Consider the following 18070-nt stretch of genomic DNA (forward strand, 5'->3'; position numbering starts at 1 on the left):
ACCTCGGCCTTGCTGCCCACACGAGGCCTGCACGCTACCGCCCTACTCGGCCAATCAGGGAGCCGCGCCTGCGCCTGCGCCGCCGCCAGAGCCCGCCGCCCGGAAATGCTCAGCCAATCGGGTCGTCGTACTTGCGCCTGCGCCTCCCACGGACATGGGCCAATAGTGTCCGCGGACGAAGAGTGACCGTTAGCTGTCAGAGGTTAGCGGTTGGCATCCGTTGTCACGTGGGAGCATCCTGCCGGTGGGCGGGGCCTGCGCAGCGGGCGCCTCTCGCGTCCTGCGTCGCCCCAGGGTTTCCTTGCTGGACCTTGTTTTCCGGCTTTTCCTGTTCCGGCCAGTTGCTAGTGGGCGGTGTCCGTGGGGTAAACCCACACCGCTCCTCGGGAACACGGGGTCCTGGTTTCTTCTCGCTTGTTCCTTGATTCAACACGACGTGCTGCGGGGGGAGGGGGGCGCGGAGGGAGGGGGGCTGGGGTGCGGGGCCTTGCCCTCCTCCATGGGGGGTACGGGGGGAGCCTTGCCTCCCTCTGCGGGGGGCCGTGCCTTCCTCCGTGGGGGTGCGGGGGACCTTGCCTTCCTCCGTGGGGGTGCGGGGGGACCTTGCCTTCCTCCGTGGGGGGGGGTCTTGCCTTCTGCGGGGGGCTGCGCCTTCCTCTGCGGGAGTGCAGAGGGGGTGAGGGGTCCTTCCTCCGTGGGGGTGCGGGGGCCGCGCCTTCCTCCGCGGGAGTGCGGGGGGGGTGCGGGGGGCCTTGCCCTCCTCCGTGGGGGGGGGGCGGGGGGACCTTGCCTTCCTCCGTGGGGGGTGCGGGGGGACCTTGCCTTCCTCCGTGGGGGGTGCGGGGGGACCTTGCCTTCCTCCATGGGGGGGGTCTTGCCTTCTGCGGGGGGCTGCGCCTTCCTCTGCGGGAGTGCAGAGGGGGTGAGGGGTCCTTCCTCCGTGGGGGTGCGGGGGGGTGCGGGGGGCCTTGCCCTCCTCCGTGGGGGGGGGGGCGGGGGGGCCGCGCCTTACTCCGCGGGAGTGCGGGGCCCTTCCTCCGCAGGGAGTGGGGGGGTGCGGGGCCCTTCCTCCGCAGGGAGTGGGGGGGTGCGGGGCCCTTCCTCCGCAGGGGTGCTGGTCAGCGAGGACACTGGTGTGCAGGAGGAATCCGCAGCAGCTCGCTTGCAGTTGGCGGGACGGTGTGTGACAGATTCAGCCTCCAGCCGCAAGGCTCTGATCAGATCTGGTCGGCGCTGGTCTGCTCAGATCAGCTCTGGTCAGCGCTGTAAAGCCCTGTCCATCGGCACAAGGCCGTTCCTCCACTTGATGTTCGCGCTGTCTGTGGAGCCCCAGCCACCGCCGCTCCAGGTCTGGCTGCTTAAGGCATCTCGTGTGTGTGTGTGTGTGTGTGTGTGTGTGTGTGTGCGCGTGCGCGCGCGCATGGATCTTGAACTCTGGGCCTGGGTGCTGTCGCTCAGCTCTTCAGCTCAAGGCAAGCGCTCTACCACTTGAGCCACAGCGCCACTTCCGGTTTTCTGGTGGTTTATTGGAGATGAGTCTTGTCTCGTGGTCTTTCCTGTCCAGGCTGGCTTTGAACCCTAATCCTCAGATCTCAGCCTCCTGAGTAGCGAGGATGACAGGCAGTGAGCCAATTATCTTTTTAGAAGCATCTCTGAAGTTATTATTTCAATAGTTTCCACTTTTATTATTTCTCATCTACTGTTGAGGATTTCCTTGGGGCTTTTTTTAGCTTCTAGAGATGGGAAATTAGATAACTTTGCAACTTTCTTTTTTAAAGTGTAAACATTTAAAACTATAAAGTGCATCCTGCCACGTCTAACCTGTGTTTTCTCTTTCTCCTTGTGATTTCTTGGACCCATATGGGAGTTTTGTTTATTTTTGAGGCACATGGTTTAATTTTTAAATACATAAGTTATTTTCCTGATAATTGTCAGTTACTGATTTTTATTTAATTTGGTCGTGGTCAGAGAACAAAATCTGAATAACTTTAGTCTTTAAAACTTACTGAGTTAGGTGCTAGAGGCTCACGACACTCAGGAGGCTGAGAAGGATCAAGGTTCAAAACTAGCTTGAGTAGAAAAGTCTGTGAGATTATCTCCACTTAACCAACAGAAAGTCAGAAATGAGGGTGTGGCACCAAGGGGTAGCGTGACAGCCTGGATTGAAAAAGCCCAGTGAGAGTGTGAGATACTGAGTACAAGTCCCTGGACCAAAAAACTCAATGAGGCTTTCTTCCTCACAAATAGTCTGCTTATCTGAGTGTTCCCAATGTTCCAAATTGTGAGTGTCCTTCTGTGTTGGTTAGGGTCAGTTTACTTCCAGATCAGGATTCTTAGTTGACTAGATCTAATCTGTGGGTTTAATTCCAGTCTTCTTCCTACAAGATATGAAGAAGTACCACCAAGCCTTTATCTTGCTCCTGGTTGGCAGTACACGTAGGAAGAAGAAGGATCCCATGGACCTTTTTTTGGTTGGAGAAGAGGACCTGCCATGTGGGGGCTGGGTACCCTGATCCAGCTTCCCATAGGAGTGGCCTATGGGAAGGGTCACTAACTGAGGGCAATCAACCTTGAGCTCTAGCCAAGTTACACCCTGATCGGGTTCTTCCACATTTCTACTCAGATACTGACTGCTCACCACAGCCTAGAGAAAGTCAATGTGTTGCCACATGACGTACTGATCTAATCAGTGTGCTCCTGTCCACACAGCAATCTGAATTAACCCAGGAAGATCCTTGCTGTTTAGTATAAATTGAATTTGCTGCATAAATGTTAAGGTGTGAGAAGAACTCATCAGGCAGAAGGTGGAAAGGCATTTCAGGAAGATCAAAAGAAAAAGCAGGCCTTGCTCTAGGACCAGTATATCCTCCACAGGGAGAACACACTTACAGAATGACAGTTCCCACTCCGGGGTTTTGAGGATTTTTCTCCTTACTCTGATTCGAGGCCACTAGCTTGTACTTCTTAATAGAAAGCAATCTTTGAAAGGCCCCAAATGGTGAAATCCATTCAACATTTCCCTCAAACAAAAAGAAACACAGAAAGCTGCAATTCAGCTGGATCAAGTGCCACTAATCTGGTGCTTTGGTGTTTGCTTTAGAACTTGGTGAAGATCTTTTTCAACCCATAAAAAAGTTCTTGACCTCCAAGGAAATAGTTGGTATTCTTACCTGGTTGAAAAGTTAGACAACCAAATATCCACAGTTGGAAGCCTCTCGGGCTGGATGTAGGCTGTAGTTCAAGGAGCTGGTTTTTTCAAAGCACTTTGGACTGAGCCTTTGTGCAATGTGCAAAAAGAAACTGTCACCGTAGCTGCCAGGGCGCCAGCGTCTCCAGGCAAAGGAAATGCATTCATGTCCTTTCTCTCTGCCTAGTGAGCAAAATTAAAGGGTACAGTGGGATCCTGCTTGCCAGCCCTTGGGGCTGCCACAGGAACCATTGGTGGAATTCACAGCAGTTAAGGGGCCAACCTGGACAAGCTGAGAACATAAGAGGTTTATGTGGCCAAGAAGGAGAGTTCCATCATGTGGCAATGGGTGACAGGCTGCCTGGAACAACAGGAAATGCAACTTCTGAATAAAGAAAGTTACTGTCCCCGCAGACACAGCGTTGGCTAGGATCCCCTGTGCTCTGGACCTCTTGTGGGCTCGATGGCGTGTGTGCTGGATCCTGGGATCCCATTCTTGCCGCGCTTCCTGTTTCTGAGATGCCCTCTTGGTGAGTCTGCAGCAGGCTATCTCATGGCAACCCCTACTTTCCCTCATCAAATTAGAACGACTCTAAGCCAGCAGTTACACAACCAGCTAAGCGTTTCTAGGATCCACTGCTTCATTCCTCATTGAAATTCAGGAAGCCTTGTGCCTTCCCCCCCCGGCCAAAGTGGAGTTTGGCTGAGCTTTTGTTCCATTTGTGAATAGTTCTCACTGGAAGCTTCTCAACCAGAGACCAGTGCTCCGGACAGCCAGACTACAGTAGAAGTAAGCACGCAGGAGTAAAACCAGAGGTAGGTGTGTGTTCTGCAATCTGTGTCCAGTAACTACCTTGAGTTTGAGTTGAGTCCTCAACATGGCATCGAACTCCTAACTAAAGTTGCTCATCTGTGTGTGTGTGTGTGTTTGTGCGCGTGCGCTGGGGCTTGAACTCAGGGTGCTCCCACTTGCCTTCTTGCTCATGGCTAGCACTGTACCATTTGAGTCACACCTCCAGTTCTAAAAGTAGCTAATGGAAAAGCCTAAGGAACCCAGATGGATGAAACAAACAAAGCCTAAAATCTTACCCTGAACCCAGATCGTTCAAGATTGTCTTATGGAAAAGTCATTTTATTTGCTTTTAGAGCTAAGTGATTTCTTTTTTCTTCTTCAAGTTTATAGTTCCCCATTGTAAGAAATATTTCTTTGTTGTTGTCGTTTTTTAAAAGTATTTCAGCTGGACAACAGTAGCTCATGCCTGTAATCCTAGCTATTCAGAAGGCTGAGATCTGAGGATCTCAGAAGCCAGCCTGGGCAAGAAATCTTAGTCATGCGACTCTTATCCCCAATTAACTAGCAAAATACTACCCTGAGCCGTGTGTGGCTCAAGTGGTAGCTTGCTAGCTGTAAAGGAAATAATGGTGAAAGGCCCCAAGTTCAAGCTCTGGTACCTTTTTTTTTTCTTTTTAAGTAGTAAGCTGGGAGTGGTGGTAATGCAGGAAGATGGCTTGAGCCTTTTCTTTTTTCTTTTCTGTTCTTTTTTGTCGGTTGTGGGGCATGAACTCTGGGCCTGGGCACTGTCCCTCAGCTCTTCAACTTGAGGCATTTCTTGACAACAACATAAGTAATTGAAGTTTTCTCAGAGTCAAGTCAATAATTTTGTCACAAGGAGTGAACAGTACACATCAGCGAGTCTCACCAGCATGTCTGTGGTGTCACTGCTCCAGTGTGCGGGTACTGAGCTCCATGGCGCGGGAGGGGCAGCTGCGAGAGGAGCTGGGCTATGACCGGATGCCCACCCTGGAGCGAGGACGGGCTGACCCGGGCCGGCTGACCCAGGGTGCCGGCTACACCACTGACACGAAACCCAAGGACCTTCAGCTGTCCAAGAGGCTGCCCTCATGCTTCAGCTACAAGACATGGGTCTTCTCCGTGCTGATGGGGGTGAGTAGCTGGACATGGCCTCAGAGGCCCGGGCCACCTGCCCCCTGCCCTGACCACACAAGGCTTCCTGGCCGGAAATCGGAGCCATCCCAGGTGGGACAGGCAGAAGCAGGGCCACACAAACTACTGTGGAGCCTCTGGGTGCCATTATATGGGCTTTCCTGGGCCCTCTGAATGCTTATTTTCAGTCAGTAACTGTCATGGGAGGCATGGCTGTCCCCGCAGGCTGGGATCTCTCCCTTCCTGTGTCCTGGACCCTCCTGCAATCCTGCCACACTCCCTGTGGCCCCAGCCCCACAGCCTTCTCCTGCAGGGAGGGTAGGTCTCAGGTTGGAGTCTACACAGCTTCATTCAGACCCTCATAACACAGGAGCCTCAGCCCATGAACTCTGGCTTTCCTGATGCCGGCTGGGATGCTAGTACAGAGGCAGAGTGCCATTTGTAAGGCTGAGGCCTACGTTCCAGCGAGTGAGAAGGTGTTTTCTGGAGAGAGGCACCATTTCTTCCCTTTGATTTGGACAGAGGCCCTGCCTCTGTCCCCCAGAGAGCAGTGTGGCAGCCTCTGCTCTGGCCTACAGGTGAGGAGGGAGCTCTGTTTTGAAAACTGTGGCAGGGCTGTGTCCATCCTGCAGGAGGAGTTGAAGTTAATGGGAAGACAGTTAAGCTGCAATCAAAGCGTTGGCTGCTCACTCCTCAAGTGTACCGTCCTCTGACGGCTGTGTTTGAACCTGGTCTGTGTGGCTCTTTTGTAGAGCTGCCTTCTTGTGACCTGTGGGTTTTCGCTCTACTTGGGGAACGTGTTTCCCTCAGAGATGGATTACCTGCGCTGTGCAGCCGGCTCGGTGAGAACCACCCCTCAGCCACACCTCCACACCCCAGCTCCCCATTCTGCACCCCAGCTTGTGTTCCATGTTTGCTCCTCATTCAGAAACCTCTCATGTGACTGATACCCCTTGGAATGCCCAAGAACATCCCGAGTGGGCTTGTCTCAGCCCCTGTCCCTGCCTTAGTTTCCAGTATAGGCCTTGTGTGGGCTTTTTTTGCCTCTGTCCCCTGCAGCCCATCTGCCTCCTCCCTCCAGGTCTGGGTCTTGCTGCCCACAGGATGATCCCAGCATTACCTGCTGGGTCACACTCCTCCTCCACCACCCCCACACCACTGCTCCCCAGACCTTCACGGAGCATTGAGGTCACAGTGAGAAGGGTCAGAGTGCATGTCTGCAAGAAAGCCTGCAAGTACAGGGCCGCCCCTGAGCACAGAACGGCATTTCCACCTGCTTTAGGCACACTGGTGCTTTTTCCTCCTGGGTAATTGTCTAGCTACGGCCACCCCTAATTTTGTGCCATCATGAGTTATATTCTGACATGGGAGTGCACCTAGCCAGAATGCTTTTTCAGAATAAGTTGTCTTGAAGGATCCTTCAGTATGGAGGGAGCTCCTTATAACGCTTGTTTGCTAGTATGTCTTTGACTATTCAGGAGCTTTAAATATAAAACATCATCATCGGGCCAAGGTGCCTGTGGCTCACGCCTGTCATTCTACCTACTCAGGAGGCTGAGATCTGAGGATCACAGTTCAAAGCCAGCCTAGGCAGGAAAGTCCATGAGACTCTTATCTCCAATAAACCACCAGAAAACTGGAAGTGACGCTGTGGCTCAAATGGTAGAGCTTTGAGCCGAAGAGCTGAGGGACAGCACCCAGGCCCAGAGTTCAAGACCCACAACTGACAAAAAAAAAATCACTGCCACCACCACCATCACCATCATCATATTTGTGAAGCTGGACACCAAACCCAGGGTCTTGCACATGGCAGCAAGAGCTCAGTATACAAAGCGTTTTTGTTTTGTTGTACCAGTCCTGAGGCCTGATATCAGGCCCTGGGTATTGTCCTGGGGCTAGTACTCTACCACTGAACCACAGCTCCAAGGAGATAAGAGTCTCACAGACTTGGCTGACTGAACCATGATCCTCAGATCTTAGCCTCCTGAGTAGCTAGGGTGACAGGTGTGAGTCACCAGTGCCCGGCCACAGTGCATTTTTCCGGGTTACTGCCATGATCAGCACTTCAGCTCACCCAGGTTCTCATTTCTTTTCAGTGCATTCCCTCCGCCATTGTAGGCTTCGCTGTTTCCAGGAAAAATGTCAATTCGGTAAGTTCAGCCTCCTGGCAGCCACCGCCACAGACGGGGTGGTCTTGGGGTAGCTGACTGTGGGAAGGAACCCAGCAGCAGCAGCAGCAGGGCATTCAAGCAGGGAGGCTGGCGCCTGCCCCACTCAGAAATGACAGGCCATGCCTACCAGGTTTCCAGAGGTCACCCCGGGTGGCAGGGTGGGAAGCCTTCCTGCTGGCAGAGCACCCACCTCCCAATTCACCTGGGCCCACTCTTCAGTTAATGACCTGGAACTTGGTGGATGTTGCCTTGATTGCTTTAGTCTCCTCTGCCTTTCTTTTTCAGATCCCCAACTTTCAGATATTGTTTGTTTCCACGTTTGCTGTTACCACTACATGCTTAATCTGGTTTGGGTGCAAACTGGTCCTTAATCCATCAGCAATAAACGTGAGTCACTGAAAAAGAATGTGGATCACCAGTGGGTCTCCTGTTTCTACCCAAACCGCATCTGCCCGCTTGATGTAGGTCGCTGCCTCTGCCTCTGCCTCTGCCGGGTGGCAGTCAACATGGGTTGAGCTGGAGACACTCAACAAAGGCTTGTCATAGCTGTTGAGGGGGACAAGCCTTGAAAACTTTACCTGTGCTTCTGAAGGAAAAAAAGAAAAAAGGTCTCTTCTAACTCTGAACTGATTCCATTGGACAGATACATCGATACATAATACTTTAACATCTCTTTCCCAACACTGCTTAAAAACAAATGGTCCTGGGCCTTCAGTGTAGCTCACTAGCAGAGCAGTTGCCTTGCGTGTGCAAGACCCTGGGTTCCATCCCCAATATACACAAACACACACACTATATATATATATATATATATATAATGCCAGACCTTATCAAATCTGTGATGCCATTGATTATGAGACACACTGTCACTTTATGGACTAAAAAAGTGGGTAGATGTCATTTAAGTTATGATGCCTAAAGAGAACCACCTCGCTGGAATGAGGGTGCCGTCGCCAGTCTCGCAGGGACGCTGGAGGATCCGAGGAACACCCCTTGCATATACAGAGGAGATGACACTGGGGATATTAAGGCCAGCTTTTGGGTGTGTTCCCCTCTGTTTTCTGGACTCTGTTGGTCCTACGGTTGCTCTTCCTTTACTCGTTTTACCGCCAGTGTGATTACAAAGCACCTTTTGCAAGTGACAGATGGCTGAATCCCTGACACACAATTAGAGTTTCATAGGATGAACTCCTAAGAAAAAAATCTTTTTTTCTTTACTAAATTGTCATCCAAACCCCTTCTTCTATATGGCATTATAAACTACGTCAGAATATGATTTTGGGGGTGGAAGAGTGTTCCACTTATCCTCATACTTGCCAGGGAGGTGTACTACCACTTGAACTATGCCTCCAACCCTAATAATATGCATGGCCTAGTGTTTCCTTCTTGTCTAGTATAGTCTGTCCTGGACCTTGACATACAGCATTTTCATTGTTGTTGAGCTTTTCCCTCTGCTCCTCTAAATCTTGCAACCTTCTGCTGGTCAGCAGGAGCCTGGGCGAACGGTCCCTGGGCACCACTGCCCTTTGCCTTGGTGGAGCTTAGCCCTGGAAATATGGACCATTGAGAGAGGTTGGGGGTGCTAGTCCCTGTCTCTCCCCATTTGGGAAGGGTTGGGCAGGGATGGGTCTTCTCCCAAAGCAGGCAGCCCGTGGCAACTGCCCTGCAGGTGCCTTCTGATCATCCCCTGCCTTGTGGAAGGAAACTTCACTTGCTGCCCTGACCCAGGTGCCTGTTTGCAATGCTAGTTCTCTGATGTGGGCAAGCCAGAGAAGGATGCCAGGCACCGTAGGAATGGCAGCCATGCTTTATTCAAAAGCTCTCCTCATGAGCAGGAACACACAGCATAACAGCTATGTGAAACCAAGGCATCTGAGTGGGCCAGTGATGGGAGAGCCTGGGGCAGCCTGCCCAGGGATGGTATATGGTGGCCCGGGACAGACCGTTTCCTAAGGGCGAGCAGTAGTATCCCTCAGGTGTGGATTCTTTTTCAGATCAATTTCAACCTCATTCTTCTACTCCTGCTGGAGCTTCTCATGGCGGCCACAGTGATCATCTCCGCGAGGTCCAGCGAGGATCCCTGCAGGAAGAAGAAAGGGGTGAGCCAGGACGATCTGTTTGCCTCCTAGACGTGGGTCTGGCTGCCTGAAGGGTCCCCAGGCGCACAACTGAGGCCATGGACAGGACAGACATGGGTAGTACCAGGGCCAATAGCAGCAGTGTCACTCCCAACGTGCCTTCCCAAGGTGCCACAGAAAGACCAGGTCTGCTCACATGTCTGTGAACTGTGAGGGTGGTGACTGAGCACACTTCCACATGCAGAGAAGAACACGTCTGTGTTTGCAGTGCTCCCCTGATTATCTCGAGATAATCAGCTACACGTACAGTCTGACCCTGCCCATTGCTCCTGACCCTTCCTCCATGCAGTTGGACCCTCCCTAGGTGTATGAGCCATCACCAGGAGGTTCAAGCCTCTTAGTGGTGGCTGGCACCACTGAGCCAGATCGCCTGTGCAGGGTGCAAGTGTAGCAGCTCCCAAAGGTTTTCCTTCTTCCTAGGCTTCTATCACTGAAGGCACCAACATCCTGGATGAAGTGGTATTTCCTGCCAGGATCCTGAAATCCTACTCAGTAAGAGGAATCCTTCTTTCCCTCCCTATTTTATCTTCTTAAGAGCGAGTGTGTGGACCAGTCATGGTGTTGTTTTCCAAGAGGACCAGACACGATGCAGACTACATAGGAAGCCCTGTGCTGTGTCCAAGAAAGAGACATCAGCCCATTTATACTGTGGTTGGAACAAAAATGCCTTGTCTTAAAAGGATCAGCATTTTTTTTGCTGAATGGTTGATTCAGAAGTGTCCTATCTGGCACCTTTGTCTCGGAACTCCAATCCCTGTGAGTCCTTTCCCATCCTTAGTTCCTGGCTTGGGGACCCTGTCCTGTTGACCATATTTTAAGTCTTGGATAACCTGTTTTTCCTGGTTGTTTGGTTTTGGTCTATCTATTCTGTTAGTGAGAGATCAGTTATAAACGTCCCAGTCTGCGTGTGGAATATCTGGCCTGGATTTGGGGCGTGTTTTTAGCAAGAAATGAGCTTAGCCACTCCCTAGTGGATTTCATTTTTCATTTTCACTTTAGGTAGTAAACCACCCTGTCTTTAATAATGCCTTTGCCATAAAATTCCCGTTGACTGTGGTTTAAGTACATCCATCACTTTTAATTGGCACTTAACCCTCTATCTTCTGTCTCCCTTCTTTCAAATTTCTTGTTCAAATTTCTTGTTCTTATATATTGTGGTATGTTTCTTCTAGACATTGAATGGCTGTATTTTATTTCTATCTAATCTGTCAGGTTCTTCCTTTAGCCTTTTGAGGTTAGCTGTTTCTGTTGAGAGTGATTACTAGCATAAGTGAATTTTTACTTTTTTTTAATATGTGTGTGCCAATTCTGGGGTTTGAACTGAGAACTTGGGCACTGTCCCTGAGCTTTTGTGCTCAAGGCTGGTTGTCTGCCACTTGAGCCATAGCTCTACCTATTTTCACTGCTCTTATTCTCTCTTTTCCCTGTTTTGTTCCTATTCTTTTTCTCCTTCCTTGCCTCTTTTGAATCTACCTTCCATTTCCTCTCATTTGGAATAGGAAGCTACACACCTTTTTTTGGTATTCTTTTAGCACTTTAACTCCACACATGGATAGGTGTCTGATGGTGGATGCAGCCTCTGTACCAGCAGTGTGAGTCACCTTGCCCCTGGTGTCCACTAACAACCAACCGCTAGTGCGTTGCTTTTACTCTTCCCTGTGTTGGCTTCATCAGTCCAGGTCAGTACCTGGTGCCTCCATTTCCTTTTTCTGCATTTCTGTTTTCCCATCTGGCTTAATTTTCCTATTTAATGCATTTTCTTTAGGCCTTTGTAAGAGGGTGTCTGGTTCTGGCTTGGTTGTGTTTCCAATTTTTGCTGGTTCCTCTCATTATTGAGATACAGGATTTTCCCCAGAAGGGAACTCCAGGCTGCAATTGGCCTCTTCTGGGGCCCTATTGCTGTCCTGTTTCTGTTTTTTGTTTGTTTGTTTGGTCGTGGGCTTGAACTCTAGGCCTGGGCCCTGTCCCTCAGCTCTTCAGCTCAAGGCTAGCGCTCTACCACTTGAGCCATAGCATCACTTCCAGCTTTTTCTGCTTATATGGTGCTGAAGAATTGAACCCAGGGCTTCTTGCATGCAAAACAAGCACTCTACCACTGAGCCACCTTCTCAGCCCCGCTGTCCTATTTCTGGAGGCCCCCAGTCTGTGTCACAATTGCTCTTAGGCGGGCATTCAATTTCCTTTGTCCATCTTGAGTCTTGTGCTTTCTCACTGTGGGAAGCCGGGCTGGCTGGCACGTCCTCTCGTGAGTTCCCACAGCCCCTTGGGTGGCCGGTGCTCCTGCTGGCTGAGTCAACTCTATGCTGTCTCTGGTGGGGCTCTTCATGTGAACTCAACCAGGGCCCCACCTCGATCTGCCCTTCTTGGCTCCTCTAAGGACTTCTCCATTGTCAACCCAAAAAGGACAGCCAGCCCCGCCCCCAGCCCCTTGCCTGCCCCTGCCTTCTGGCGCATCTGGGGCTCCTCCCCCGTAACTCCGCAGGCTTCAGGCTATGGGAAGTGGACCCAGGATGACACCGTCCCATGGTCCCTCAGGTGGTCGGTGACAGCTGGCGTGGTGACATGTCCTATTGTCCCCTCAGGTGGTGGAGGTCATGGCTGGTGTCTCTGCTGTCCTGGGTGGTGTCATCGCTCTGAATGTGGATGATGCTGTCTCAGGCCCACACCTCTCTGTGACATTCTTTTGGATCTTAGTGGCAGTGAGTACTTCCTGGCCGACTACCTTGTCATCCATAGCTGGCCTGGCCAAAGTTCTGAGTTCCCTCCTAGATACAACGTGGCCGGTCTTGGAGCTGTTTTGGTTCAGAAAGGAAGGCACCTGGGAGTAAGATCTCCCCCCAGCCCTGCCCAGAAGGATGTGGGACCTGAGGACCAAGTGCACCGGGGTGCAATTCCATATTAATTGTTGTTTTGTAACTTTCATATTTCCTGAGAAGTCATTTTTATTATTCTCTATACTTTTTTTTTTTTGGTTGGTCGTGGGGCTTGAACTCTAGACTTGGGCGCTGTCCCTGCACTCTTCAGCTCAAGGCGAGTGCTCTACCGCTTGAGCCACAGCACCACTTCTGGTTTTCTAGTGGTTTATTGGAGATAAGAGTCTCACAGACTTTCCTGCCCGGGCTGGCTTTGAACTGCAATCCTCAGATCTCAGCCTCCTGAGTAGCTAGGATTACCGGCATGAGCCACCAGCGCCCAGCTTATTCTCTGTACTTTTGTAATATGTATTTTATAAAATGCAACATCATGCCTACTATTATATTGTGATTGGGTAGACAACACGGGCCTTGCACAGGAGATATGCCTAATCCACAGTCACTCTCTTAAGTAGGTCACCTTTGTCATTCTGTGTCATTCTGAGTTCATCTAGTTTAGTGCTGTTCACTGTCTAAAATACCCCTAGAGGGCTCCCTGGAGATGTGGCTGCGGCTGGTTTTGCACTCCTCATCCCCCTCCCAATGCGTGGCCTCGAGCCCCTCCACTCCCAGCGTTCCACAAGTGGCAAGCCTGCTCTGAAACTACCATCTGGCCACGCCTCTGGCTTCCAGGCCCGGACACCAAGCGGCTGTTGTGCACCTTGCCACTGACTTGCCAGCAGCCACTGGTTTGTCCCACATGGAGCTAGCTGCTTGGCTGGCTGTGTGGAGATTTTACTTCATTCATTAGCTTACTTTTTTTGTGTGGTGCAGTGGATGGAACCCAGGGTCTTCCCACCCTCGCCACGGGCTCATCACCGAGCGGCATCTCCAGCTCCACTTACATAGACTTTTACATGGTGCTAAAAGTCAGCTTTATAGAAACAAAGAAGATAGGATAAACATCCCCCACCTTGTGCCTAGGCTCCGTGAGCCAGCAGGGCTCTTCTAGAAGCTGCCCCAAAGTCCCTATGTTTAGCCAGGAGGAAGCGCATGCCTGCCTGCAGCTCTGCTGTGGCGGAGGTGGTTGCGGTGCATGACTACAGTTCTCTTGTGAGGGCCTGGGGCTTCAGGCAATTCCCTGGGCGCCAGTGAAGAGCCACGCACCTGGAAGGGGGGGTGAAACTCGCAGCAGGACCACCCCCGGCCACACCTCCTTTCTGCTGTCTGAAGTGTGAAGATGGTACTTCAGTCTCTCTGTCTCACTCCCTCTCTCTCTCTCTCTCTCTCTCTCTCTCTCTCTCTCTCTCTCTCTCTCTCTCTCTCTCTCATTCTTTTCTTTCAGTGTTTTCCAAGTGCCATTGCCAGTCATGTGACAGCAGAGTGTCCCAGCAAGTGCCTGGTAAGTGAGGCCTGTCCCTTGCACGGTGGCTTGGAGGCAGCTCTGGCACACTTGGGTGCTCAGGGCTGTCTGCTGGGTGGGGACCTGGGAAGGAGAGGAAGCTGGCAGCTAGTGGAAGGGCTGAGGCTGGCACTGCAGGCAGCGGGGGCTCACAGCCGTGCCCAGGGTCCCCGTGCCCTGGCTACTCTGTCCATGAAAGTCAGAAATCCCTGCAGCAAAGGACTGAGTGGGAGGGCAGCCCTTTCGCTTCATTCTGCCCCCAGTGGACTGTCAACTGTCAATTGCTCTGTTTGAGGCCAGAATGCTGTGTGAGGTGGGCTGTGTGGCCCCAATTTCTGAGCCCTGAAGTAAGGTTCACACTGCAGTTTGGGAGAGGTTAAAAAGATGGGTTTTAGAGGAGTGTTAGGTTTTGAATTAGTGGGCAGTGGGCCCCTCAGGAGCCATGTCCCCACACAGCAGCTCCTGTCCACGCTGGGATAAACACACGGCCACACTCACCCACAGGTAGAGGTGCTGATCGCCATCAGCAGCCTCACATCTCCACTGCTGTTCACAGCCTCAGGGTACCTGTCTTTCAGTGTGATGAGAATCGTGGAGATTTTTAAAGATTACCCACCAGCCATCAAGGTAGGTGGCCTTTGATCTTCCTTGGAACCTCTGCTTGCTGCCAGTGTGGGTCTCAGGAGCAGCAGCAGGCTCGGGGCCCTGGGTGCAGTGTTCTGGGTATATGCCTGGGCCAAGCAGCTTTGCACAGTCTGCTCTGGGTCTACCTGCCGAGCATGTAGCCTGGAGTGGGATCCAGTTTGCCTTGTGTATGAAGGAGCTGGGACACGAGCGGGAAAGCATCTGTTGGGGGCACCCTGGCCAGCGTGCCTGCTGACCCTGGGATGTCCTGGCCGGCGTGTTTGCTCACACATGACTCTACCATCACAGGCCTACGACCTGCTCCTGTTGCTGCTGTTGCTGGTCCTGCTGCTTCAAGGAGGTCTCAACACTGGTACGGCCATCCAGTGCGTGAGTTTCAAGGTTAGCGCAAGGATGCAGGGTACATCCTGGGAGGCACAGACCAGCTTGCAGGACCGGCCAGCAGAAGAGGTGAGTGGCCTGTTCTCCAGGGCACTGTCCTATGCCCTGAAAGGTACTAGGGCCTGCATTCTGTGATACTATTTTGCATTTTTGTGTGTGCGTGTGTGAATTCGGGGCCTGGACACTGTCCCTGGGCTTTGATGCTCAAGGCTAGCATTCTACCAGTAGAGCCACAGCTCCACTGCTGGCTTTTTGTAGTTAATTGGAGATAAATCTCTAAACTTTACTCCTCAGGTCGGCTTTGAACCTCAGTCCTCGGTTCTCAGCCTCTTGAGTAGCTAGTATTATAGGCCTGGGCTGTTGGCAACCAGCCCATTTTGCATTAATTAAACACCTCAAAAGTCTTGGAGAACTAAAATGTTAAATACATTTAATTTTTATGTGTGTGTACCAGTACTGGAGCTTGAACTCAGGGCCTCAAACCCTCAGTCTGCTTTTTCTACTCACAACTGGTGCTCTACCACTGAGCAATGCCTCCAGTCTGGCATCCACTATTTTTTTAGATATATAAGGAAATACAGACTATTCCTGAAGAGTGATAGGGGCTTGGGGCGTCTGGCTCTGGCTTTATTTGGGAGACACAGCACAGGCCTTTGAGGGGTTTCCACAGCCACAGGAGCTTCTAGCGTGGCCCCTGTGGATGCTGGCTCTGTGGGACATGGGCACCTCCAGCCTTGTGCCCGGGGCTCCCTGGCCAGTGTGTGTGGGGGGGGGGGTGACACACCAGCCACCAACTGGACCATGACCACCTGGACCTGTCCTTGGCCCCTGTGAGGGCCCAAAGCCCTCCACAGTCGAGGCCTCTCATGGGCCACCTTCCTGATAGTGTCCTCCCTGGCCAACCTCCCACTGCCTTGGGGCAGCGATCACAAGAGCCCAGGCCCCAGGCTGCTGTAGGCCCTGGGGAGGTGTCCTGGCCAGGCCCAGGCTCTGGCCCAGGCCCCGCCTGAGCTGGGTCCCCACCACACAGCTACATGGCCAGCTGGGCATGTTGTGCGCTGCAGATTCTAGAACAGTCATAGGGGGTCAAGGTGGACAGCCAGGGCCAGCAGCTGGCCTCCCCTCTAACACATGTCACAACTGCCTCAGGCACCTGCTCACTTTAGAGGGTGAGGGACACCAGCACTTCCAGAAGAGTGAGTGGAGGCCTGGGTCCCTTTCCTAGAGGTGCAGAGTCTTCTTTCCTCCCTTCTTCCAAATGAAGAGAGCAGGGGGGCTGGGCAGCTGGCCATACCCAATGACCTGCTGAGGCCCATCTGGTGACACTGCTCTTCCTGTCATAGGTGGCCAGAAGCCCCCTGAAGGAGTTCGACAAGGAGAAAGCCTGGAGAGCCGTTGTCGTACAAATGGCCCAGTGACTGCAGGATGGGGAAACTGAGTCATAGTTACCACCTGACTAACTCTCCTGCAGCTACTACTTCTAACACCTGCCCCCAGGGTGGCCTAGGCTGTGAGGTGGTTTTGTTTCTTCTTGTAGTTCTGATGACTGCCCTGAGTCAGTGCTTCTCAGTCACAGCTGCCAGGGGCTCCCGGGGACAGGGAGGGTGCTGGTGATGGCTGTCTAGGGCAGAGATGGCAGACCTCCAGGCTTCAGCCCTCTCTGCCAGGGATTCCTGCGTTGGCCCTTCCCCTGCGGCCTGTATGTGCATACAGACCCTTTGCCCTGTCTAGGTTTACCTCTTGTGATATGTCCTCACCGGGCCCAGCCTGCCAAACGCCATCCAACGAGAGGGATACTGTGCCCCTGTAAGCTGGAGAACCTTCCCTCTAGGAATGCCACCCTTCTCCTGTCATAGGCACACCCTGAGCCTTTGCTCACTCTTCCTTTGTGCCCCAAATAGTCCAGGACCTGCCTGTTCACGGGCCCCACTCCCTACTCCCCAGTAGCCCTGTGTCCCATTTATGTGGCCCTTGTGATACCTGGAGTGTTCTCTGGGATGGGGCTGGTATTCTGGGATTGGAAACTGAACTTGACCCCATTAGCAGCATGCAGGTGACGGTCAGAGAGTGACAGGTGAGGCTGATCTTCCTTCCCACAAGGCTGGGGATCCTTATATCCCAGTCCTCTTTACCTCCTAACGTGATTTTCACTTACCCCAACACCAGGCCCGGACAGTCTTCCCAGCGCTGTTGTTTGAGGGTCTCAAGGTGTGTATGGGCCCTTTGTTGGGTCAGGCTTTAGGGGACCGTATGGGGATGAAAATAACATTAGCTTTGATAAAAAGAAAGAAAAAATCATGGCCAAGATTTGGTTGCCAACTGTCTTTCCTTGACCAGAGCCTAACTGGGTTTTCCCAATTGACAAGAACAACAATAAATCCACAGTGATCTGGGTTCCTTGTAAAAGTGGGAATGTGGTTAGAATCGTTTTATGAGTTGTTTGATGAGGCTGTGGTGCTTTCATTCACAAGTCTGTGCATCAAAGTGGACTTTTTTTCTTGCTAGGGGAGAAGATAACAGCTGTGTTTAAGGGTATACTGGGTTCTTTTTTGAACGAGTTGGGGCACACCGACTGGCTCCCCCAGAGATTGGTGGAGAGGCCTGGAGATGTGTTTGTGGCCTGGGACCGCAAGACAAGCCGGGATAGCCTGGCCAAGGGGATGGGAGGCAGCTCCTAGCTCCTCACTTCTCAACCTGGTGACCGGTCTGCCAGGACTCACGGCTAGGGGGCCACGGTTTCCAACTGCGCAAGAAGAGTGCAGGCAAGACAGCTGGAAGGCAAGCATGCAAGCCAGGAGTCCCGTCTCCAGCGAATAGCTCTTCCGCCCTCGTAGGATCTCAAGAGCAAGCACAAAACCAGAGGCCAGCTGCGCCCAGCCAAGTGCCCATCACGGCCGGGCTGCGCCTCTTGGAGGCCCCGGGTGGGCCTGGGCCCGAAGCCCGCCTTCCTCTCAGACAGAGGCAGGGGCTGGCGCTTCCCCGGCCTGCGCAGCCTCGGACAAGTCCGCGGGCCGGCGGGATGGGCGGGCGGCGGACGCGGCCTGCCCCAGCCTGGCCGCCGGCCCCGGGGCGCCCCCGGCGGGAGGGGGGCAGTGGCTGGGCCGCGGGCGGGCGGGCGGGGCGGGGCTGGGCGTGACCCACGGTCTTTGTGACCCGGCCGCGGCTGCCCTCCGGCCGGCCTGTGTGACCCGGCGGGCGGGCGCGTGTGGCCGGGGCGGGGGTCGAGGCCACACGCGGGCTCCGCACGACGCATGGCCCGCGAGGTCCCAGACCCCGGCCCCGGCCCCCGCTCCCGCTCCGACGGCGCCGCGGGCCGCAGCCCCGGGCCGCAGCCCGATCCCCAGCCGGG

General features: G+C 53.0%; 1 protein-coding gene across 2 annotated transcripts; it reads left to right on the plus strand.

Annotated features, from left to right (window-relative positions):
* Positions 1 to 3918: 3918 nt before the first annotated feature.
* On the plus strand, positions 3919 to 17143 carry Mlc1 (modulator of VRAC current 1). Of its 2 annotated transcripts, XM_069999797.1 has the most exons (12): positions 3919 to 4003; positions 4916 to 5132; positions 5885 to 5974; positions 7229 to 7282; positions 7589 to 7690; positions 9298 to 9402; positions 9862 to 9933; positions 12024 to 12140; positions 13639 to 13695; positions 14200 to 14322; positions 14629 to 14790; positions 16065 to 17143. In XM_069999797.1, the coding sequence occupies exons 2-12, from the start codon at positions 4935 to 4937 to the stop codon at positions 16137 to 16139; spliced, it is 1155 nt and encodes a 384-aa protein (XP_069855898.1). In that variant the 5' UTR covers positions 3919 to 4003; positions 4916 to 4934; the 3' UTR covers positions 16140 to 17143. The 2 variants fall into 2 exon arrangements, with proteins under 2 accessions (XP_069855898.1, XP_069855899.1); XM_069999798.1 differs by lacking the exon at positions 9862 to 9933.
* Positions 17144 to 18070: the final 927 nt, after the last annotated feature.

The sequence above is a fragment of the Dipodomys merriami genome, unplaced genomic scaffold, assembly GCF_024711535.1.
Source record: "Dipodomys merriami isolate MVZ:Mamm:240054 unplaced genomic scaffold, mDipMer1.0.p SCAF_55, whole genome shotgun sequence".
Classification (NCBI taxonomy): Eukaryota; Metazoa; Chordata; class Mammalia; order Rodentia; family Heteromyidae; genus Dipodomys; species Dipodomys merriami.

Bases quoted from the DNA above. Each gene is read 5' to 3' on its own strand.
- Mlc1 (XM_069999797.1), top strand. From the start codon at position 4,935: ATGGCGCGGGAGGGGCAGCTGCGAGAGGAGCTGGGCTATGACCGGATG. The intron at 13,696-14,199 runs GTAAGTGAGGCC...ACTCACCCACAG, and splicing joins AGTGTCCCAGCAAGTGCCTG to GTAGAGGTGCTGATCGCCAT. The intron at 14,323-14,628 runs GTAGGTGGCCTT...CTACCATCACAG, and splicing joins ATTACCCACCAGCCATCAAG to GCCTACGACCTGCTCCTGTT.